The sequence below is a fragment of the Mizuhopecten yessoensis genome, unplaced genomic scaffold (genome assembly GCF_002113885.1).
Source record: "Mizuhopecten yessoensis strain PY_sf001 unplaced genomic scaffold, ASM211388v2 scaffold11153, whole genome shotgun sequence".
NCBI lineage: Eukaryota > Metazoa > Mollusca > Bivalvia > Pectinida > Pectinidae > Mizuhopecten > Mizuhopecten yessoensis.
In genome coordinates, this window is record NW_018408906.1 from 851,299 (window position 1) to 876,632 (window position 25,334).

The window sequence follows — 25,334 nt, forward strand, 5'->3', positions numbered from 1 at the left end:
GAAACTGAGGCTTCCGATTTAATGCTTTACTGTAATTATAAACAACATTCATATGTGTACAGCAGGGACGATGAAGTGCTGCAGCAGGGCCTAAGGATTGCCAAGGGCCTACGATATGTTTGTAGATGCTGTAAGTATGACCTAGTTATTGAAAACAAAACATAATACAATTAAATAGAGTCAATAGCATAAACCTCAAACCTTGATCAATCTAATAATATAGTGATATGAAAAAGGTGTGAAGATCTTTTTATAGATCTATAGTAAATACAGTAGGCCTAATTCCTGTAGGAACTCTATATAAATCAGAGATTTATAACGATGGATACACATCTCTGATTTAGATAGAGTTCCTACAGGAATATTACAGTAGGCCTAGATCCGCAAGTTTCAGCTGAGTTAACATGTTTGTTGAAAATTAATATTTGAACTGTTTACTGTTTGCTGATCATGAAGGCTTAAATTTCAGGTTAGGGAGAAATGATATTATGAATATAACGTAAGCAAGTGCATGGACTTGAAATAAATAAAAAGTGAATAAGCAGTGTGATATATTTTAAAGGGCCTATTTAGTCAAATTGGTCATTTTGGGAAAGCTGTTGATAAAAATAGCTACCATCGCAATAGCGCAATATCCCGGCCTTTCAGTTTCAACGGAAAGTATACCTGCACGTACAGTACTATACACAGCTGTCAACAGACAACACTGTGTCAGTTAGTCTGATTTCACAATTACAAAATACATCACAAGCAAAAATGATAAATATTATTATATATATCGTCTAGTCATATGTTTCCACGCGTTATATATTAATTCTATCAAGCTGTATGCAAATGAGGCCACATCTCCTCGCCAATTTTTGTCCACTTCCGAAGAGCGAAGGAGACATTCTTATATCGATAAACTCAGTTTGAAATGAAACGTAAACCTTGAAATGTAATGAACTTCCAATTTTAAACAGAACAAAATGAGAAATAACTTACCATCAACCAAAACTGATTTAAGACTGCAGAAAAAAAATAACAGAATATATTATAACTAAATAAATAAAATTTAAAAGATTACATGAATTCGTTCAAGTTGACATATTAACAAATCAATAAAAAAAATGTGAAATTTTAAAAAAATTGTTTGATAATTAATTTGACAATCGAAGATATATTTTTTTTATTCCAAACGAAGCTTTTGTTCTTGCAGGTCACTGTAGAGAATTTTTAAGTGTATTCAAGTTATCTTTCTTTGAAACATTTGACGGCTACTTCTGACGGGAGAAATTTGTTAAAAATTGTTTGTTCTGATGTTTTTTTTAATACAGTTTTATGTTGCTAATTTTTTGTTTCCATTAGAAGATTGTATACATGTTTATGACAGTCATCCGTAATTTCAACAGTTTTCTGCCGATATGAGTACGAAACTGCGGATGCTTCATAAACTTTGTAGGAGTTTCTTGGCATGAATTGTTCATGAGGATACAGTTGTTTATAGACTTGATGTTACAATTGTTTACAGACTTGATGTTACAGTTGTTTATAGACTTGATGTTACAGTTGTTTATATACTTGATGTAACAGTTGTTTATAGACTTGATGTTACAGTTGTTTATAGACTTGATGTTACAGTTGTTTATAAACTTGATGTTATAGTTGTTTACAGACTTGATGTTCGTTGTTTACAGACTTGATGTTACAGTTGTTTATAGACTTGATGTTACAGTTGTTTATAGACTTAGTGTTACAGTTGTTTACAGACTTGATGCTAGTTGTTTACAGACTTGATGTTACAATTGTTTACAGACTTGATGTTACAGTTGTTTACAGACTTGATGTTACAGTTGGTTACAGACTTGATGATAGTTGTTTACAGACTTGATGTTACAATTGTTTACAGACTTGATGTTACAGTTGTTTACAGACTTGATGTTACAGTTGTTTATAGACTTGATGTTACAGTTGTTTAGAGAATTGATGTTACAGTTGTTTACAGACTTGATGTTACAGTTGTTTATAGACTTGATGTTACAGTTGTTTACAGACTTGATGTTACAGTTGTTTACAGACTTGATGTTACAGTTGATTAGAGAATTGATGTTACAGTTGTTTACAGACTTGATGTTAGTTGTTTATAGACTTGATGTTACTGTTGTTTACAGACTTCATGTTAGTTGTTTACAGACTTGATGTTACAGTTGTTTATAGACTTGATGTTACAGTTGTTTACAGACTTGTTACAGTTGTTTACAGATTTGATGTTACAGTTGTTTACAGACTTGATGTTACAGTTGTTTACAGACTTGATGTTAGTTGTTTACAGACTTGATGTTACAGTTATATATGGACTTGATGTTACTGTTGTTTACAGACTTGATGTTAGTTGTTTACAGACTTGATGTTACAGTTGTTTACAGACTTGATGTTACTGTTGTTTACAGACTTGATGTTACAATTGTTTATAGACTTTATATATACAGACTTCTTTTAACATTTATATATATACAGACCTCATATTACAGTTGTTCACACAATTTATGTTTATAATGCAATATGATATTGAGATATCAACTGTATTGATATGGTATCAGTATGATTGAATTTACAGATAGAGACCATACAAGTGTGATAAAACTCTGGAGACCCTGCGACAATCAATACAGCACTTGACTGTGATTTCTATGGAAATACCACAAGTAATGTAAGGGGACAGACCACAAGTAGTGTAAGGGGACAGACCACAAGTAGTGTAAGGTGACACACAGATTTGGACTTGGTATTCTACATCAGGTTTTGGTGAGTATATTCACATGCTATCTTCATTACTCTTAAATTTAGCAGCTTGAAGAGTCCTACAAAGGCTATATATGAAGCTTGCTGTGGTCTATATTTTCTACTTCACTGACTTTGGATACGCTTGAATTTTCCTTTTATTAGGGCCCCGTATCGGAGATACGGGTGCCCTATGGTAATCACTCTGTCTGTCTGTCTGTCTGTCTGTCTTTCTGTCTGTCTGTCTGTCTGTCTGTCCGTCCGTCCGGCCGTCCGTCCGTCCGTCCGTCCGTCCATCCGGCCACAAATTCTGTTCCTGGCTGATAACTTTGGTATTTATCGACCGATGGACATGAAACTTGGTCAAGATGTTCAGTTCACAAAAATACACATTGAGGTAAAAAAATCAAGGTCAAAGGTCAGGGTCATAAGGTTCAGAGGTCAAGGTCAAAATTTACATCTTTTCACTGATGAACATTTTGTTATGACATCATGAAGCAAAGTTGATCAGAATTAAACAAGGAGTCAACTGACCTAAGTTCAAGGTCATCAGGTCAGGGGTCAAGGTCAAATTTTGTAGCTTTTCACTGGTGAACATTTCGCTATGACATTATGAAGCAAAGTTGTTTGGAATTAAACAAACAGACACACTGAAGTTAAACATCAAGGTCAAAGGTCAAGGTCATTAGATTCAAAGGTCAAGGTCAAATTTGCATCTTTTCACTGATAAACATTTTGTTATGACAGGATGAAGCAAAGTTGATCAGAATTAAACAAGGAGTCAACTGACTAAAGGTAAAGGTCATTGGGTCAAATGTCAAGGTTAAATTTTGTACCTTTTCCCTGATGAACATTTTGTTATGACATTATGAAGCAATGTTGTTCAGAACTTAACACAGAGTCAACTGACCTTAGGTCCAGGTTACGGGGTCCAAAGGGTCAAGGTCAAGTTTTGTATTTTACACTGATGAACAATTTGTTATGATATCAAGAAGCAAAGTTGGTCGGAATTAAAGAATGAGTCAACTGACCAAAGTTCAGGGTCACTAGGTCAATGGTCAAGGTCATTTGGGTCCAAAGGTCAAAGACAAAGTGGATCTTTGACTTTGACCCTGGCTCTTGATGTAGGAGGTATATAAGGTGAAATAAAACAAATCAAAGCTAACAAATGAGTATTGCACCAGTATTTACATTTCTGTTTGCCCAGCAAATATGGAGGTGGAAGGAAACAAGACTCACATCATAGTACATGTAAAATGTATATTTTGCTTCCTTGTGATTCTTTTTGAAGTCCAAATGTCAAACGTCAAGCTCAGCTATATGGGCAGATTGCTTCTTGATGATTATGGGGGATATATTGCCACAAGACGGGGCCCTTACTGACCTGTCAGTGTTCTAGTTTCTGTTATTTTGCTATACTTGCTTTCTGACTAAAATCTATGAGTTCTAAACACCAGGGACATATTTAGCATATAATCGACGTCATGGAAGGGTAACACTGTCATAGTGATGCTACCTGATGAAACTCAACATTGTTACATAAGTCGAGGGTTCATTAACTCGAAATAGAAGATGGATGACCAAACATATGCCCATATAAGGATATGTCACTACCCTTTTGACAACTGATGTCAGCTGGTAAAAAACAACATGAAACTGACCACTTGCATATCTGTGTAAAAAATAGGTTAGAAAATCGTGCAAATAAAACCAATTTGTTGATGACAACTCGCTCCAAATACATGTTGCATGTTCTATAGTATATTTGGTCTAGTACCTACTTACCTGTGTAATTTATCAGTCCAAAAGCACATTTGCCTACAATATCGAATCGGTTCCACAGCTTATTATTCTTGGAGTGAAGTCACTGGTGCATGATGATACTAAGGAGCTGAGTATACTTAACACACAATTTCCACACACATAGCAGTGTACCTGTTTCAAAAAACAATTGACCGTCAAATGATTATACTTAAAATATATTGCACAACTAACTGGAATAACATTGATTTCAAATTTTATCAGCCCACATGATCAGCATGCGTCTGTTAATATTAGCCCATCCTTTAGTCATTCTTGTTGTCGCTATTTCTCAGAAAGTACCTTAGGGATCTTTCTCAAAGGAGGGTTGCCAATTTGAGCCTTGTTTGACTGTCACCGATAAGTTTCCTTTTTTGTATATGCATACATTGGGCATTAGCACATACACTATTCTGCATGAGATTATCTCCCCCTTGGAATGGCAAGCTGATCTTTCTCAGGACACTTCTGTGAAGGGTTGGACACTGCATCATCTGTTGATTATGCTGTGATATTCTTGTACTTCTAATACTTTGAAGTTTGATTTTCAGTGCACAAATGTAGAGGAATCATGACGGGAGGCTACAGTCTGAGACACAGGGGGAGGACCAGTAAAGGTCTCAGAGAGCCGGTGCTGCAGACAGACCCCCTTACCCCGTCTAATGGAAATGATGGGCCAGGAAATCATCACCCAGTTTTGGGGTTTAATCTTTGTGAACTGACATCATTTGTGTCAGTAGTGAAGCTTTTGTGCCGGCCCACAGACTCGGCAAGTTTAGGAGTTACACGATTTATGTTTGGTAAGGACAACAACAACACACATATACCCTGTCGCGGGCATACATACATACACACATGGATGCATACACAAGTTAGCTATTAACCCTTTCACCCCTATGTAACTTTAGTAGACTCTACCATGCATTGGTCTGGATGAGTCCATTATGGTTTACAGTGGTGAAGGGGTTAATAGGATGTTAAACCCTGTACAACCAACCAACCCAAGAAGTTCAAGTTAATGATAATTTGGTAGAGTATGTTAATGTGCTAGCCAGGTAAATTACTGAAGTGCTTGGTAATTTTGGTTGTCAACTCTCACAATCTGACCCTGAGTCGCCTGATCTCAAGTCATCCTTGTCTTGTGTTCACACTGTCACACTCGCGCTCTCTTGGTATTAAAATCTCACTCTTTTATGTATAGCTCTACATTTCTTAAAATTTACACAGACACGGCCTGGTCACACTGTCCAACAGAGTAATAAACCAGTACTCAAACTTCATTCATGGTTTAATTAGTCAATACCATGCCTGAAGCTAGTCACAAGAAGCTGGGAGATCAGCATGGGACACTCGAAGCCCTTGTTCAAGAAAGGGTGCCTGCTTCCCATTAAAATTTAGTGAGGTTTCAGATAACAACAGACAGTAGACTTAGGATATGATATTTGGACAGTTACATGCTCAGATGGAGAAAAAAAAAACATAGTTTACCTGTCGCTTCTTTAGTCCCCCACCGGTTCCCGGGAGGGACTATAGGTTTGCACTCCATCCTTCCGTCCATCTGAGAAGTTTGTCTGGGACGTATCTTCTATATTATTTCACCTGGAGTAACCAGATTTGGTGTATAAGGACATCTTGGGATGACGGAGTGCTTAATGCCACATGGATCAAATGTGTTCAAATATTCAAACATCTTCTCAATAATCAAATGACCATGGCTGGTGATATTTGACCTTAGCATGCTGGGATGATCAAAAGAATACCAAGTTGGTTCAAATGAATTGACTTGACTTACTTTCATGGTAAAAGCAATCAAATTTGTTCGATACTTTTAACAGGTTCTTCTGATTAACCAAGAGTCAAAGGTAATGGTATTTGGCCTGAAGCTTCATTTGATTGAAATTCAAATATATACTTGATTGACTTGAGGCCACTTTTGAGGTTAGTGAGAAAAATACCAGGTGTGTGATACAGGCCTATTGGGCCTCTTGTTCAGTTTCAAATGTAGATTCCCTTGTTGCACATCAATTACTGTCTTTGTAAATAGGTCAAATGACAGTCTCGCATTGAAAGAACAATATTATACACAATGGAATGAAGTTTTGATCGAAGTAACCACATGGTGCATTAACTGTTTAAATGACTAAATCAAACAGATAATATAATAGAAAAGATTAATCTTTGATCAAATCAATTAAGATGATATGATGGTTAATGCCAAGATATCCCTCTAGGATCTCTGTTTTAATGATACACGCTTCAAATTAATGGTGGTTCATTCTGTAAAATCTTAAAACACTTGTAGCGGTAGTCATTTCCTGTTTACCTTTAAGGTTACCTGTTTATTTATGTGGCAGGTCTGCTGATGGTGATTGACATTCCCCAGGAGAGGGGGATGGGTGTGGCAGACGTTCGCTGGGGCGACCCGTCCACCTGTCACTTTCCCCTATTTGATTGGCTGCGGCCCCTCCCCCTGGTGTGGATGTACGTGGTCTATCTTGTCATGTTGTTGGGTAAGTATAATCTAAATACAGACTCACAAAAATAGTACACGATCGATGGAAAATAGCCTTACTCTTAAAGTTGATGTAATGCCAAAATGTTCGTGTTATATAGGGAACTGTAGTAATATTTGAAGGGTAAAATAAAAAGTATTTTTTAAGAGAAAAACAAGACAATCAAATGGGTATTGGGTATCACCCTAAGTTAGTCCTTTTACAAAGATTTTTTTTTTTTCAAATTTGAAACTAATCTGTGATAAAATATCAATTATACTTTTTTCCCACATTATACCTTAGAAATACTGTAATTATTGTCACTTTTGACTTTGGATAACATACTGTTAAAGTGGAAATTTCTGTGGTGTAGAAATTCTCACGTTTTTCACTTTGTGTAAATTAACATGGAAATATCCACGCAAGAAATATTCATTTATGGAATATTATCCCTCGTCCAAGTTTGCAAGGAGACATACAAATGGGTGCCTCCGTCCAGAAGCATTTAATCCATAAAACTTTGTATGCATATTGTGATGTTTTTCCTGCTAGCTTCATTGTTTCCTGCGCTCGCCTGTTCATTCCACAACTTTTAGTACGGGTAAGCACAAGTACACAGTTCACCGTAACTGACCTTACCGATCATTGGCGACTCGAGGTCTGGGATATACTACGAATAAGTACTGATAATTACGGTTTATTACAGACTACAACGGAATATTACGTTCTACTATGGTTCAGTAAAGATGTACTACGTTTGTCTGATCCGTGGTGAATTTTTGAATATGTTCAAATTGATTGTATATGTATACAGGTGTGGTGGGGACATACCAGGCCGGTTGTACAGTGATTGTTTACGTATACAGGTGTGGTATGTCCCCACCACGCCTGTATTCATATACAATCACTGGACAACAGGCCTGGTATTTCCCCACCACACCTGTAAACATATACAATCACTGGACAACAGGCCTGGTATTTCCCCACCACACCTGTAGACATAAACAATCACTGGACAACAGGCCTGGTATTTCCCCACCACACCTGCATACATATACAATCAATTTGACATATTCAAAAATTCGCCACGGATCAGACAAACGTAGTACATCTTTCCTGAACATGTCCCCACCACACATGTATACATAAACAACCACTGTACAACAGGCCTGGAATGTCTCCACCACACATGTACAGTAGGCCTGGTATGTCTCCCACCACACCTGTAAACACAAACAATCACTGTACGGCAGGCCTGGTATGTCTCCGCCACACCTGTATACATAAACAATAACTGTACAGCAGGCCCGGTATGTCCCCACCACCCCTGTATACAAAAACAATCACTGTACGGCAGGCCTGGTAGTCCACACAACACCTGTATATGTATACAGATGTGGTGGGGACATACTAGGCCTGTTGTACAGTGACTGTTTATGTTTACAGGCGTGGTGGGGGACATACTAGGCCTGTTGTACAGTGGTTGTTTATGTATACAGGCGTGGTGGGGACATACCATGCCTGTTGTACAGTGACTGTTTATGTTTACAGGGGTGGTGGGGTCATACCAGGCCTGCTATACAGTGATTGTTTATACCAGGCCTGCTGTACCGTGATTGTATATGTATGCAGGTGTGGTGGGGGCATAACAGGTCTGCTGTACTGTGATTGTTTATGTTTACAGGGGTGGTGGGGTCATACCAGGCCTGCTTTACAGTGATTGTATATGCATACAGGTGTGGTGGGTACATACCAGGTCTGCTGTTCAGTGATTGTTTATGGATACAGGTGTGGCGGGGACATACCAGGCCCGCTGTACAGTGATTGGTGGGGACATACCGGGCCTGTTGTACAGTGGTTGTTTATGTATACATGTGTTGTGTTGACTACCAGGGCTGCTGTCAAGTGATTGTCTATGTATACAGGTGTTGTGGGGGACATACCACGCCTGCTGTACAGTGTTTGTTTATGTATACAGGCGTGGTGGGGGACATACCACGCCTGCTGTACAGTGATTTTATATTTATACAGGTGGGGTGGGGACATGCCGGGACTGCTGTACAGTGATTTTATATTTATACAGGTGGGGTGGTGACATACCAGGCCTGTGGAGACATACCAGACCTGCTGTACAGTGATTGCTTATGTTTACAGGTGTGGGGGGGACATACCAGGCGTGTTGTACAGTGATTGCTTATGTTTACAGGTGTAGTGGGGACATACCAGGCGTGTTGTACAGTGATTATTTATGTTTACAGGTGTAGTGGGGACATACCAGCCTGCTGTACAGTGATTTTATATTTATACAGGTGTGGTGGGGACATACCAGGTCTGCTGTACAGTGATTGTATATATATACATGTGTGGTGGAGACATACCAGGCCTGTTGTACAGTGATTGTTTATGTTTACAGGTGGGGTGGGGACATACCAGGCCTGCTTTACAGTGATTGTTTATGTATACAGGTGTGGTGGTGACATGCCAGGCCTGCTGTACAGTGATTGTATATTTATACAGGTGGGGTGGGGACATACCAGGCCTGGTGTACAGTGATTGTTTATGTTTACAGGTGTGGTGGGGACATACCATGTCTGCTGTACAGTGATTGTATATGCATACAGGTGTGATAGGGATCATGCTAGGCCTGTTGTGCAGTGATTGTATATGTATACATTGTATATGTATACAGGTGTGGAGGGGACATACCAGGCCTAGAAATACCAGGCCTGCTGTACAGTGATTATATATGTATACACGTGTGGTGGGGATCACACTAGGACTGCTGTACAGTGATTGTATATGTATAAGGTGTGATAGGGATCATGCTAGGCCTGCTGTACAGTGATGATTGTTTATGTATACAGGTGTGATGGTGACATGCCAGGCCTGCTGTACAGTGATTGGTGGGGACATACCAGGTCTGTTGTACAGTGATTGTTTATACCAGGCCTGCTGTACAGTGATTGTTTATGTTTATAGGTGTGGTGGGGACATACCAGGGCTGCTGTACAGGGATTGTATATGTATACAGGTGGGGTGGGGACATACCAGGCCTGTTGTACATTGATTATATATGTATACAGGTGTGATAGGGATCATGCTAGGCCTGCTGTACAGTGATTGTTTATGTATACAGGTGTGGGGGGGAAATACCAGGTCTGCTGTACAGTGATTGTATATTTATACAGGTGGGGTGGGGACATACCAGGCCTGTTGTACAGTTATTGTTTAGGTTTACAGGTGTGGTGGGGACATAACAGGCCTGCTGTACAGTGATTATATATGTATACACGTGTGGTGGGGATCACACTAGGCCTGATGTACAGTGATTGTATATGTATTCAGGTGTGGTGGGGGACATACCAGGCCGGCTGTACAGTGATTGTTTATGTTTATAGGTGTGGTGGGGACATACCAGGCCGGCTGTACAGTGATTGTTTATGTTTATAGGTGTGGTGGGGACATACCAGGCCTACTGTACATGTGTGGTGGAGACATACCAGGCCTGAAGTACAGTGATTGTATATATGTATACAGGTGTGGTGGAGACATACCAGGCCTGCCGTACAGTGATTGGATATGTATACAGGCGTGGTGGGGACATACCAGGCCGGCTGTACAGTGATTGTTTATGTTTATAGGTGTGGTGGGGACATACCATGTCTGCTGTACAGTGATTGTATATGTATAAGGTGTGATAGGGATCATGCTAGGCCTGTTGTACAATGATTGTATATGTATACAGGTGGGGTGGGGACATACCAGGCCTGGTGTACAGTGATTGAATATGTATACAGGTGTGGTGGAGACATACCAGGCCTACAGTGATTGTATATGTATAAGGTGTGATAGGGATCATGCTAGGCCTGTTGTGCAGTGATTGTATATGTATACAGGAGTGATTGTATATGTATACAGATGTGGTGGGGACATACCAGGTCTGTTGTACAGTGATTGTTTATGTGTACAGGTGTGGTGGGGACATAACAGGCCTGCTGTACAGTGATTTAATATGTATACAGGTGTGGTGGAGACATACCAGGCCTACAGTGATTGTATATGTATAATATATATACATGTGTGGTGGGGACATACCAGGGCTGCTGTACAGTGATTGTATATTTATACAGGTGTGGTGGGGGACATACCAGGCCGGCTGTACAGTGATTGTTTATGTATACAGGTGTGATGGTGACATGCCAGGCCTGCTGTACAGTGATTATATATGTATACGGGTGTGGGGGGGATCACACTAGGCCTGCTGGACAGTGATTGTATATGTATACCTGCTGTACAGTGATTGTTTATGTATACAGGTGTGATGGTGACATGCCAGGCCTGCTGTACAGTGATTTAATATGTATACAGGTGTGGTGGAGACATACCAGGCCTACAGTGATTGTATATGTATACAAGGCCTGCTGTACAGTGATTGTATATGTATACAGGTGTGATAGGGATCATGCTAGGCCTGTTGTACAGTGATTGTATATGTATACAGGTGGGGTGGTGACATACCAGGCCTGTTGTACAGTGATTATATATGTATACAGGTGTGGTGGGGATCACACTAGGCCTGCTGTACAGTGATTGTATATATATACAGGTGTGGTGGGGACATACCAGGCCTGCTGTACAGTGATTGTATATGTATACAGGTGTGGTGGGGACATACCAGGCCTGCTGTACAGTGATTGTATATGTATACAGGTGTGGTGGGGACATACCAGGCCTGCTGTACAGTGATTGTATATGTATACAGGTGTGGTGGGGACATACCAGGCCTGCTGTACAGTGATTGTATATGTATACAGGTGTGGTGGGGACATACCAGGCCTGCTGTACAGTGATTGTATATGTATACAGGTGTGGTGGGGACATACCAGGCCTGCTGTACAGTGATTGTATATGTATACAGGTGTGGTGGGGACATACCAGGCCTGCTGTACAGTGATTGTATATGTATACAGGTGTGGTGGGGACATACCAGGCCTGCTGTACAGTGATTGTATATGTATACAGGTGTGGTGGGGACATACCAGGCCTGCTGTACAGTGATTGTATATGTATACAGGTGTGGTGGGGGACATGCTAGGCCTGCTGTACAGTGATTGTATATGTATACAGGTGTGGAGGGGACATACCAGGCCTGTTGTACAGTGATTGTATATGTATACAGGTGTGGTGAGGACATACCAGGCCTGCTGTACAGTGATTGTATATGTATACAGGTGTGGTGAGGACATACCAGGCCTGCTGTACAGTGATTGTATATGTATACAGGTGTGGTGAGGACATACCAGGCCTGCTGTACAGTGATTGTATATGTATACAGGTGTGGTGAGGACATACCAGGCCTGCTGTACAGTGATTGTATATGTATACAGGTGTGGTGAGGACATACCAGGCCTGCTGTACAGTGATTGTATATGTATACAGGTGTGGTGAGGACATACCAGGCCTGCTGTACAGTGATTGTATATGTATACAGGTGTGGTGAGGACATACCAGGCCTGCTGTACAGTGATTGTATATGTATACAGGTGTGGTGAGGACATACCAGGCCTGCTGTACAGTGATTGTATATGTATACAGGTGTGGTGGGGATCATGCTAGGCCTGCTGTACAGTGATTGTTTATGTATACAGGTGTGGTGGGGACATACCAGGCCTGCTGTACAGTGATTGTTTATGTATACAGGTGCCATAGGGATCATGCTAGGCCTGCTGTACAGACTGAGTTGTGTCATGTTCCTAGTGACATATTGGTACGTGTTCCTGTTGGATAAGACAAGCTGGAATAACCATTCCTACCTCTACGGTCTCATCGCCTTGATACTGCTTCTGTGTGATGCCAACCGTTGCTGGTACTGTCCTCATTATCTGATAAGTATACAATATAAATAATATCTCTTACCTGTAACTGAGCAAGATCAGGTTTTCACAGTCGAGGGTTAAGATTATGTAACAAAATCCCAACCGAGGTGCAAGCCGGGTTTTGGATTTTACAAAATCTTAGCCCGAGGCTGAGATAACCTGAGCTTACTCAGTTACAGGTGATTGATTTTTTTTTCTCGCACCTTTAGTTCGAAAAAAAAGTATCCTAAAGAAAAGCTAAAAACTACAATGATCCTGCCGGGGGCCTCAAATGATAATGACCTCTTCACTACTTAAGCTACATTTGAATGCTTCCGCGTGAAAATGTAGTCCGTCCATACAAAGAAAACAACATATTTCACAGTGTAGATTATATTTTATCTACATCAAAACTATGCATATAACGATAAAATAGAACATTTATAATGCAGATTGTCTATTTCAAGCCGTTAACGATTGGATGAATACATCGCAGTGTAAAAATTACGCGAAATGTCACGTAAAGGTACAAGACAGATGGGACGAGATAGAAAAATCTAGCATGGGGTATGACGTGGGATATCTCTGTCTGAGGTGCGAGAAAAATGATCACCTCAATCTTGACCTCTACTTTATTTACCTCAGAATCGATTTTTGGTTCAAGGGCAGAATATTGATGTGAATTTTAACCTTGATTTTTGACATGATGGTCAGTAAAAATTTGACATAGTCAGGTACGAAGGAAACAATGTTTTTATTGAAACATTTTACTCGAAAAAATGCTAACTTGAAATTTAGTGAAGAGCATGATCAAATCTTCATAATTATGAAGTATCAATATGTGGAACATTTTACCTATTAATTAAACACCTGTACATTGTATTATATAAGATATATAGATCTGTTGGTCAGTGGATACAGGGTTTGTACAAAGACGTTTGTAATAAGATAGTATGGTGTCCCCATCTAATCTAAATACTGCAAGTCACTTTATTAGATGACATGAGATGAAGTCTGACCTAATGCGATCACCTTTTGTCCACTGTCCTCCATCATGTGTCTGCAAACAGTTCTCATCTTTGACTTCTCTAAACCCGCAAAACTAATTAGGGCCGATACGGGTGCCCTATAGTAATCACTCTGTCTGTCCTTCTGTCCGTCCGTCTGTCCACAATATTTTTTCCTGGCTGATAACTTTGGTATAATTATTGACCGATTTACATGAAACTTGGTCAAGATGTTCAGTTCACAAAAAATACACACTGAGGTTAAAATTCAAGGTCAAAGGTCAAGGAAATTAGGTTCATCAAAGGTCAAGGTCAAATTTTGCATCTTTTCACTGATGAACATTTTGTTATGACATGATGAAGCAAAGTTGATCAGAATTAAACAAGGAGTCAACTGACCAAAGGTCAAGGTCATCGGGACAGTGGTCAAGGTCACTGGGTCAAAGGTCAAGGTCAAATTTTGTAGCTTTTCACTATTGAGCATTTTATGACATTAGAACGCAAAGTTAGTGGGAATAAAACAAAGAGACACACTGAGGTAAAAAGGTTACAATGAGGCAATTGACCAAAAGTAAAGGTCATCGGGTCAGAGGTCAAGGTCAAATTTTGTATCTTTTGTTAAGGTCAATTTTTTTCATCTTTTTACTAATAAGCATTTTATGACATAATGAAGCAAAGTTGGTCAGAATTAAACAAAGAGTCAACTGACCAAAGGTCAAGATCACTGGGTCAAAGGTCAAGGTTAATCTTTGTATATTTTTACTGGTGAACATTTCGTTATGACACTTTGAAGCAATGTTATTCAGAATTAAACAAGGAGTCAATTGACCAAAGGTCAAGGTCACTGGGTCAATGTCAAGGTCAAATATTGTATCTTTTTACTGATGAACATGGATCTCCCTCATCTCACATTTCCAATGAGGGAGAAAGTGCGTGAAATGCGACTGACACTGCTTTGCTCAAATCTGTTTAAACACTCAATTTATTTTGTCTAAAGAACTGAAAGATCTAGAGTCATGATATGTTTGGCATGGAATTTGCTGAAATGGAGAGCTGCAAAGTTTGTGAAAAAAACAACTTTATATATCCTGTATTAAAGGTCACGGGGATCTGATTTGTTCAAATGCTCTAATGACTTTCTCTGAAGAACCAAACATCTTAGGATAAGCATAGGTTGTGGGCAAGGATTGCTACAAAGTATAAAAAGAAAGGCCACATTAATCAGGATAGCATGTTCAAGCCCCTATGTTTTCTTGTTAATCTTGAGAGTTGATTGTTAGAACAGGTCTCTAGATGGATGGTTGAGGCCTCAGATCAGACACTGCCATGTCCCCCTGTGGAACTACACTCTCCTCAGAAGTCAGGTAGGTGCAAACTGATTATGATAGAAATACAGATCAAACACCAGGAAGTTATTGCACAAAAAACTTGATAGACACACAGGGCCAATCTTGACTCAACGTCACCGTAAAATCTACATTAGTTAGGTCCAAACACCGTCCATTGGATTTATATCAACTTTTCCTTTAAAACCCTACTATATATAGTCCTGACTGGCTCCGTGGGTTTTGACTAAAATGTAGAATATAGAAACAAACTTAGAAATAAGTTTATATGTTTAAACACGAAACCATGAATATTATTAAGACATTCCTCAATTTACGCAAACCACGATTGTTATCGCGCAACGTTGGTCCATTATGCGCACAATTCGTCCAGATTTTAATGTTCTCACATGGTATATGCACACACTGTCGCACACCGCACAACATTACCTGATGTGCGGTCTCACAACTGTATAAATGGAGGGTTTGGACCCCTTGGGGGGAAAAGGATTGGGGCCCATTAGAGGAAATTAAGGTTAATATTTAAAGTCCTTTTCTTTTGCTTGATCATAAGGATTTTAACGAAATTTGATGTAGAGCATTCTTTGGCAAAGGAGACCAAACTTTGTATAAACAAAGGGTGTTGCCCACCTTGGACAGAGAGGGGGGTTCTAATAGGTGAAGTTCAGGTAAATCTTGAAATTCCTTTTCTTTTAGTTTGATTTCAGGGATTAAACCAAATTTTGTGCTAAATCATCCTTAAACAGAGAGTGTAGCCCCCCTGGGGGCAGAGGGAAGGGGCCCAATAGGGGGAACATAGTAATAATGTATAAAACCCTTCTCATTCAGTTTGATAGCAGGATTTTAACCAAACTTTGTATAAAGTGTCCTTATACCAGGCATCCGATAGGTGACTCAATTTTGTAGATTTGGAGGGTTGCTCTTGAGGGGCAGAGGGGTTGGATCCAATGAGAGATAATTGAGGTGAATATTATAATCCATCTCAATTCAGGGGGGCAGAAAGATGGGACCCAATTAGGGACGGGTGTTGCTGAGAGACAATTTGAGCCAATATTTGGAAATAGTTTCATTAATATATTTGATGACAGTATTTTCCCATAGTTGCTTATTTATCTAGGTGAGCGATACAGCCATCTGGGCCTCTTGTATCTAAATTGTAAATTGTACTACCCCAGGGCCATCCACTCTCCCTATTGGAGGGGGTAAAGTTTACTATAGTTTCTATAGGGAACTAACACTTTTTGTATATTTTGTCAATTTTCAGCAGGAAATAATCCAAACTTATTACGAATAAATTGTAATTAGATCATATCAGAAAGTAAGATCCTCATCTATCTAAGTGGTAGGCTGAAAGGCAAAAATTGCTAATTGACAAAAACAAGAATTATTTCTCATTCAAAAGCAAAATTTATTTGAACAGTTCATTATTTTTCTCCTTCAGTGACATGAGGTGGAATGTTTTTTCTGCGTTTATACATGCTTATTTTCACTTCACGTCTCAACAATGAAAAGTGCTTATATTGTAGAAGTGTTAATCTGCCATCCAGGTAAATCATGTTAGCGCTGGGTGATTTGTGTTGGGTATCATGACTAGGAAGGGTCATACTGTGTCAGCTCCCTCTCCCTGTATGGTGAAGGGCAGCTGTGTGAGACTTAGCTGAACTTGATACTTTATTTATATTTAGGTTCATCATATGGGATTGAAATGTATTGCATCCTAAAAGAAGGTCACTGTGCCCTCAGTTTAACCTTTGGTCTTGACCTTTCATGCTAAAAATAAGGGTTTCCAGAGCATAATTAAGCCGCTGTTTCACGAAGTATCATCAAACTTTGTACAAAGGTACACCATAAGAAGGTGATGTGTTTCACTCTAGAATGAGATCATTGTGACCTCAGTGCGACTTTTTAACTTGACCTAAAATACTACAGTAATGGTTTCTGGAACATATCGGATCAGCTGCTGTTTCATGAATTAACCTCAAACTTTGCATATATGTACATTTTGGGAAGGCGATGTGTTGCATCCTTAAATAAAGGTTTATTCTGCAGGTTCGAGGAAAGAACAGGCCTGCTGATTCCCACTACATTTAGTATAAGGCGACTAATGTGGGGCCCCCTGCACAATCAGGGGCTTTCTTCTGTGTATTCTGCTTAGGGGACATAGCAGAAACTTCAATTGATCTGCTGCTCCGGGATCCATTGCAACATTTTGGATCTTATGATTTCCTCTCTATTTCCTGAATTTTTGTTTGTTTTCTATTGCCTAAGTGCTAGGCTGAATACCTCACTTTTGACCTAAGTGTTGAAGGTTTGCGCTATTGGGATTGGCAATGGGTTCTCTCTCCAGGCTAGGACATACTAAAGTCCTTAAAAATGGCAGTTGTTGTTTCCTGCTTAACATCCAACACTTAGGTTTATCCTAACAACTGGTTTACCCATTGTCAGTAACAGGTGACCAGGTGAAATGCTGTGCTGGGTGCCTTTGGCATGGTATTTCAGTGAGATAGCACTATAAAGTCACCATCAGATCCGTGCTTCTATCTCAAGAAGGCACGTACACCAACATACCCTGTCTCCAACACTAATACACATATGCACACATTTACATTACACACATGGAGGCATGTCCTTAAATGACCTTAGCTGTTGATAGAATAACAAAACAAAAGAAAACCAAAACTGTACAAAACAGTTGGTGCAAGTAGCTTATGTTACACATTACAGATGTTGAAAAATAACCAATTGCTATTAAACTTTCAGTGTTAAATGTGTATGATGAGTCCTTCTTTTATGTTTAACAGGTGTTCCTTGTTTACTTTATTGCTGGACTAAAAAAGCTGGACATGGATTGGATATCGGGATACTCCATGCAGTACCTGTCAAGTAAATGGGTATTTGATCCCTTCAGGTAAGCACTTGCTTCTATTTTCCTGCTCAGTGTAATTGTTAGTCCAGTTCAAATATCCAGGTGAGCGATACAGGCCCTCTGGGGTTCTTGTTATTCTATGAGTTTAAAAGGTATGATGAATGTCGGCATTGTTTTAAGTAACAAAAATATTTCAACTTCTTTAAAAGATAAAAAAAAAATTCAGGTGATACACGATCAGCCTCTTGTTGTAGACTGTTCCTGACCGATGATCAAATCGACCTATACATAGTTCATATCTGTGGACTGATGCTGGATATGTTCATCGGTTTCTTCTTGTTCTTTGACAAAACCAGACCAGTAGCTTTATTCTTTGGGTCATCCTTCCATTTTATGAACTCCCAGCTGTTCAATATAGGTAAGTATTGTTTGTTAGCACTATTCTAACAATGTAGATAGTTAAATCAGATGAATAGTATGATTTTCAAGGATATTTATATTCCAAAACACTGAATCCATGGTTAAACTGCCGTTGATGATTTCCTACTGTATCCATTGGTCGTCATGTACGATGTCATCCTTCCTGCCAATACTGCAAAGAAAATCTTGCCTTCAACATGTACACTCAACAAGGAAATTGTTCTGAACTGGCTGATGTGTTTTGAGTCCTTCTCCTTTGGAACAGAACATCCCTCTGCCTTCTGCCAACACGATGGTATCTTCCCCTGCTTCCACACTTTCCTCAGTAACTGCCACAGTCTCCTCAACAGCCATGGGCATTTCTTTAAACTTTATAAGGAATTCCACTTGGGCCTGGAGCTGATTCAGTCCTTGCCCTCTTAACAACATCTTGGATCTCCTTTCAAGTTGGTTCCTTGGTGTCAAGCGGGAACTCTGGCAGCTCCTTTCCATGGACAGTTCCCAAGTGGAATGCCCCTATCTTCATCTCCATGCGTTTCCCTCAGGTGTTGCTCAATATCTGGTGTTGAACTATCCAAACGGCCTGATCTTTCCCCTCCCAGCAGAGTCTTTGTAAACGAATAAGGGTCCTTGATAAAGGACTCCCCCTTCCTTGCTCTATCCTTCCTTGCCTTCTTAACCTGCTCTGCTTTCCTGAGTCTTGCCAAATTCTCCCTGATGTCGTTTCGCAGCTGATGTAATTCTATCCCCTCTATATCACTTGCCCTCCTGTACTGTCGTGTGACTGCTTTCAGTTCTCGTCCGAGTCGTTGGATGGTATCCTGTCTTCTATTCGGGATGATAATGTTCTTAGGATTTCTCTGTGTTCCTTCTACTCCAAATCTTTCCTTGCAGAATGTGTAGATGATAGTTCCCATTGCCTCAACCTCCCTTTCTAAGCTTCCCATTAGATCCGCCTCTAGGATGGTATCTAAGTCAGCGTCTAAACTTCTCCAAGCTTCATTGTTGTCCATCTTTGGCCACTCTATCCTCAACCTACGTGCTGGCTGTGTTGGATGTGCTTGAACACCCTGGTCGTGGTTTGTATCACTCAAGTCCGAATGGCTGACCCATGACGAAATCAAAGCAGAGAGGTCCCCAACACTATGGGGTGCCTCCTGGCTGGACGGGTACTCCTTTGTCTCACCAGAAATTACTTCTGAGCGCTGCGTCTGTAACTCCACAAGTCTGCACTTCACCCTTGCTTGATGGATCCTCAATCCCCGGATGTTCTTACACACCCCTCCGCACTGGCACTTTATATTATAGTATTACACAGTATTACACATGTATAGTATTACAATGGTATAGTATTACAATGGTATAGTATTACAATGGTATAGTATTACAATGGTATAGTATTACATATGTATAGTATTACATAAGTATTACATATGTATTGTATTACACATGTGTGGTATTATACATGTATAGTATTACAATTGTAAAAAGTTAAAGAATTGAGCCCGACTTTCATAACAGAACAGGTAAAAAACAATTAAAGCCATTTTGGTCTCTGTAGAGTATAACATATAGCTATAGACAGAACTGGATGAGTGGCTGGAAGAATTGCCTGGCCTTTGTCGGACAGAGAGCTGATCAGTGATATATATACTGTTTGACCGTTATGTAAACACAACTGGACCAAACCTGTTTGTTAATTGCCTTTGTGTTGATCTATATTTTCTGTGTTTGAGACACATGCAGCTTTTTCACACCCCGGGAAGTTATGTAAGTGCCCTCGGTGACTAGAAACACCCCATTATGTGTGCAAGGCAGCTATATTTACCTGTGTATAGGTATATGGGACTGTGTCAATGTGTGTTGATTTATTTCTTTTATAAATAAACCTGAAATACATAAATAGATTAACCTACAGATCTCGCAAATGAACGATAATTATTACCGTAAATTCAAGATTATGTAGTTTTGAATCAAATTTGCATTTATCATTAAAGCCATTCCTGTTGATATATATCAACCACGATCGCAATTGCACAATTCGTTCATTGTGCACACAGATGTGCACAAGCATTAATTGCTAAGTATTTCATCAGTCACACATGGTGTACACATTGCAAATTGTGTAATCACACAACTGTAATTGAGATCAATTCATTTTTTGTCTAATACAGTTTCCTTCCTAGTAAGGAAGCATATGTCAGCATGTTTCAATTTTGGAAATCTAGATATTAATCTATTAAGCAGATTTTGAGTATCAGGATTTTGCTTTGTTAAAAACCCCTGAAATGTTTTACCTGTACATTTTTCCTTAGGTATGTTTTCGTACACGATGTTGGCTACCCTGCCTTTATTCTGCTATCCTGATTGGCCCAGGAGGGTCCTACAGTTACTTCCTTTGCCAGGTGGGCCAACGACACGACAAGAACTACAGCCCAACAGCCACTGTGTGTATGTGAAGGAGCTGGTGAAGTCTAGCAAACAAATAGACAAACCTCAGGTATATGTCATCAATTGTAGTGAAATAATTTATGGTTTCAAATCAAATCAGCAAAATGTTTGCATGTGTAAAAAGAACAAATAATGGCGTAAAATGTATCTATTTAACATGATCCTGTTTACATGTATACATACAGAGCACCAATCGAGTCTAAACCGATTGGCTGGCGTCTCAACTCAAGTCTCATAGCGATTTTATGATGCAAAAATTTGGTTTTGAATACGTAGGAGTTTACATTGGTGACCTTTGACAAAGTTAATTAGGGTTTTTTAACAACAGGTGAAAAGACCTATTGTTTTTGTTCTGTTTCTTCCTCTTCTTCTTCTTCTTCTTTCTTCTTCTTCTTCTTCTTCTTCTTCTTCTTCTTCTTCTTCTTCTTCTTCTTCTTCTTCTTCTTCTTTCCTTCTAAATGGTAATAGGTATGTACATGATATTTTGCCAGGTTACATGTAGGTAATAGTTTGGAGATGTCATGGCCAAATTTTCAAGTTGATCAAAAATTTGTGACCTATAAAGTGATTTTTTCACCTTTTTAGCTCACCTGCCCGAAGGGTAAGTGAGCTTATGTCATGGTGCGGCGCCCGTCGTCCGTTGTCCATCATCTTTTCTTTTAACCCTTTCACCACTGTAGACCATAATGGACTTATCCAGATCAATGCAAAGTTTTAGAATAAAAATGACCTTGACCTTCTTTCAAGGTCGCAGCGGTAAAATATGTGAAATGCTTCAAACAACTTCTGAAGAAGAACTGAGATGTATAGAATCTTCATATTTGGCTGGTGGCTTAGCCCGACAAAGTTTGAGAATGAAAATGACCTTGACCTACTTACAAGGTCACAGGGGTCAAATATGTCAAAATATTAAACGACCTCTGAATAATCTTAGAGCATAGTTTTATAATATTTAGCTGGTGGCTTCCTGGGATGGCGCCTGACAAAGTTTGAAAATTAAAAATAACCTAGATCTCCTTATAAGGTCACAGGGGTCAGATATGTCAAACAACTTCTTAAGAAGAACCAAAAAGCATAGAATCATATAATAATATTTGACTGGTAATTTAAACAAAAGCGAGTGAAATATTTGTAGTACAGGATAATATTTAATGAGGATATTTTGCTATGACTGCTTAGATATTCAGGTGAGCGATTCAGGCGCTCAGGGCCTCATGTATTACTGGACTAATAGAAAAGAAACAGCTGTTTTTTGTCTGCAGTCTTTTGTGAACATTTAGAAACATGAGGAAATGTCGACTAAACTGTATGCACTACCATGTATATAGCTTTCTGGTTAATCTATGTACACAATATTCTTGTCAGAAGGTTGCTGCTTGCTTCAGGAACAACAATAGCAGCACAAAGCATATAAGCTCACTCACAGACTTCAGATTTGTTTTTGAAAATTAATAATTATCTAACTACTTGTTAACATGGTGATCAATATGTGAATGTGATTTTTGTGGTGTGAAGTGTTCCATACACAGCATTAGACAGGACATTGTATGTATATATATGTCTATTTACAGAGTGTCTCCTCGTCTCCACAAGTGGTACCCCCCACTGCAGCAACATTCCACCATAAACTTTTCTCCTGCGTGACTCTATTTTACCTCAGTACTCAAGTGTTTCTTCCGTATTCCCACTGCATCACCAAGGTAATCACTTTCTCCCTTAGTTCTCATATACACTGAACATTTGAATGCCTCTATATATTGTGATACTGTTGCTGAAAATGGTTGACACATTCTGTTGGGCATATCGATTTACAATTACCTAATATGACAAACAGACCAGTCACATGACAATTTACTGGTTTAATACTGTGGCTGAGAATGACCAGTCATGTGTTTAACCCTCACATATTCTGTTGGACACAGTTTACCATATGGAAACTTACCAGTCACAAGGCTTGTCTGTTACAGTGGCTGAGAATGACAGGACAGGTGTCATGCATAAAATGTACCTCCTGCTTAAAAAGTTTTTATGCAGAATAAAAAGTGTCAAAAAGTGTCCCGATACTTTATATACCCCTACCAAAAAGTACACCCCACCTCCACCCCCTGTATAAAAAGAACACCATATGAAAAAAAAATGTTTCAATATTTATTAATCCAAGAGTTCAGAACTTGATCAGGATGTTACAGGGGAATATTTATTCACCCTACCCAACCAAAGGGGCCAGGAAATTATGTCTGAATAGTTTGTTATCACTGGAAACAATAAGGTTTGGGGAGTCATGTAGAAATATTTACAGTTATGTTATAGGGGTGTACTTTTTAGGCAGGGGGGGTTACATATTATCATATTATGCAGGTATAAAAAGTGTTCAGATACATTTTGGTAAGGGGGTACTTTTAATGCATGACAGCGGTCCCAATTCATTTGTCTAGCTAACACCCTGCTGTGTGCTGATCTCCTCAATGATAGTAGGACCTTACATAAGGTGTTAAGTAAACACTAGTATTTATACCCAACAACAAGGATGTACCTATAAGATTGTCGTACATCATGTTGATAAAACCTTTCTCCTAATGTGCTGTATCATTATTCTATATTTACACGTTATAATTCAAGTTTAACCTCCACTCGCGTTTCCAGGGTTACAACACGTGGACAGATGGTCTGTATGGGTACTCCTGGGACATGATGGTTCACTCGTGGAAGACACAGCACGTTCGCCTCACCTACATGGACCTTGACACTGGGGAGCAGGGCTACCTTGACCCTTACGTATGTTATAATGAATGGATCAAGTAATATACCCTTGAGAGGTATATGACATGTGTATACCTCAGTGGGAGACAAGTTTAATGTACTGGGAAGCTGGGATGTTCAAGTTTGTCTCAACTCATAAATAAAGTATATATACATACCCACCATGCACAACAAGGTCATTATACTGTATTGGTTCTGATAATAGCCATGCTTCCAATAATCAACCACTTCTCCAATTTTGGGGCAAAATACACTAATAAAGTGAGGCCTCTCAATATTTTCTAGTTTTGAAGATATCCCAAATAATCACCCATCCCCATTGTGGTATAGTCTCAATGTAACCCAAAATTGTCTTCCTTTGATTGTACTTCCAAAAGTTCAGCTCCAGATGCTGGGAGGGTAAGATATTCCATACTTTCATATTTTAGGGGCCAAAAACAGCTTAATTGGACTTGGTTAAAGTTCTTGGGCAAGCTTTATGTTAAAGTTTTTGGACAGGGTTTAGGTTAAAGTTTTTGGATAAGGTTTAGGTTAAAATTTTTGGGCAAGGTTTAGGTAAAAGTTTTTGGGCAAGCTTCAGGTTAATGTTTTTGGGCAAGGTTTAGGTCAAAGTTTTTGGGCAAGGTTTAGGTTATAGTTTTTGGACTAGCTTTAGGTTAAACTTTTTGGGCAAGGTTTAGGTTAAAGTTTTTTTATGAGTGTTGGATCACCACCGTCAATAGGCTGTTGTCTACCTTGATTAATATAATGCATAAACTGCTTACACCATTTATTCAATGGCTGTACAACTGACTCAAAGTCATCTTTACAATCCACACACAAGTATATGGTAAATGTGACTTATTTTAGGATCAAACTTCATCTCTTGTTGTTTAGTGGCCAACAGTGGTTGACTACAGTCAAATCACCCCGTAAGCCATCATTAAACATACGGTGACTATACGCTTTTGAACATTTTTCAAGGTTACCTACAGTCGGTTACTTGCCTGGTAGTGCCATTCGGTCACACACCCTTTATCATCCATCCTAGAATTGTCTTTCACAATTCTTTCAGTGGGGGTTTCTGAATGACAATGTCCTTGAAAAACTGGTGCAAACTATTACTAATGTTACATATTATGGATACACATTAAGTCAAGACACATTAACAAAATGTTATTTATTAGCTCACCTGGCACGAAGTGCCAAGTGAGCTTATGCCGTGGCGCGGCGTCCGTCGTCCGTCCGTCCGTTGTCCGTCCGTCGGTCCGTCGGCCGGCCGGCCGGCGTCCGGCGTCAATATTTTACTTTAAACGACTTCTTCTTAATAACCGAAAGGCCTAGGGTGTCAATATTTGGCCAGAAGCAAACTTGGATGAAGGGCTACAAAGTTTGTTCAAATAAATGACCTTCACCTATTTTCAAGGTCACAGGGGTCAAATATGTCAAAAACTTTAAACATCTTCTTCTCAATAACCAAAATGCCCAGGGAGATGATATTTGGCCAGTAGCATGCTTGGGTGAAGGGCTACCAAGTTTGTTCAAATGAATGACCTTCAATTATATTCAAGGTCACAGGGGTCAATTGTATTAAAAAA

The 25,334-nt window shown here is 39.3% G+C and overlaps 1 protein-coding gene across 1 annotated transcript in view; it reads left to right on the forward strand.

The window, feature by feature from the left end:
- The window catches only part of LOC110467012 (vitamin K-dependent gamma-carboxylase-like), a 40,478-nt gene continuing 15,144 nt past the window's right edge, over positions 1-25,334 (forward strand). The window contains exons 1-11 of the mRNA XM_021523873.1: positions 1-130; positions 2,597-2,784; positions 5,112-5,360; positions 6,915-7,070; positions 12,753-12,918; positions 15,200-15,278; positions 18,062-18,168; positions 18,381-18,544; positions 20,862-21,046; positions 22,569-22,697; positions 23,641-23,772. Coding sequence (XP_021379548.1) covers positions 5,132-5,360; positions 6,915-7,070; positions 12,753-12,918; positions 15,200-15,278; positions 18,062-18,168; positions 18,381-18,544; positions 20,862-21,046; positions 22,569-22,697; positions 23,641-23,772 — 1,347 coding nt within the window. The 5' untranslated portion in view covers positions 1-130; positions 2,597-2,784; positions 5,112-5,131. The remainder of the gene's footprint in view (positions 131-2,596; positions 2,785-5,111; positions 5,361-6,914; positions 7,071-12,752; positions 12,919-15,199; positions 15,279-18,061; positions 18,169-18,380; positions 18,545-20,861; positions 21,047-22,568; positions 22,698-23,640; positions 23,773-25,334) is intronic.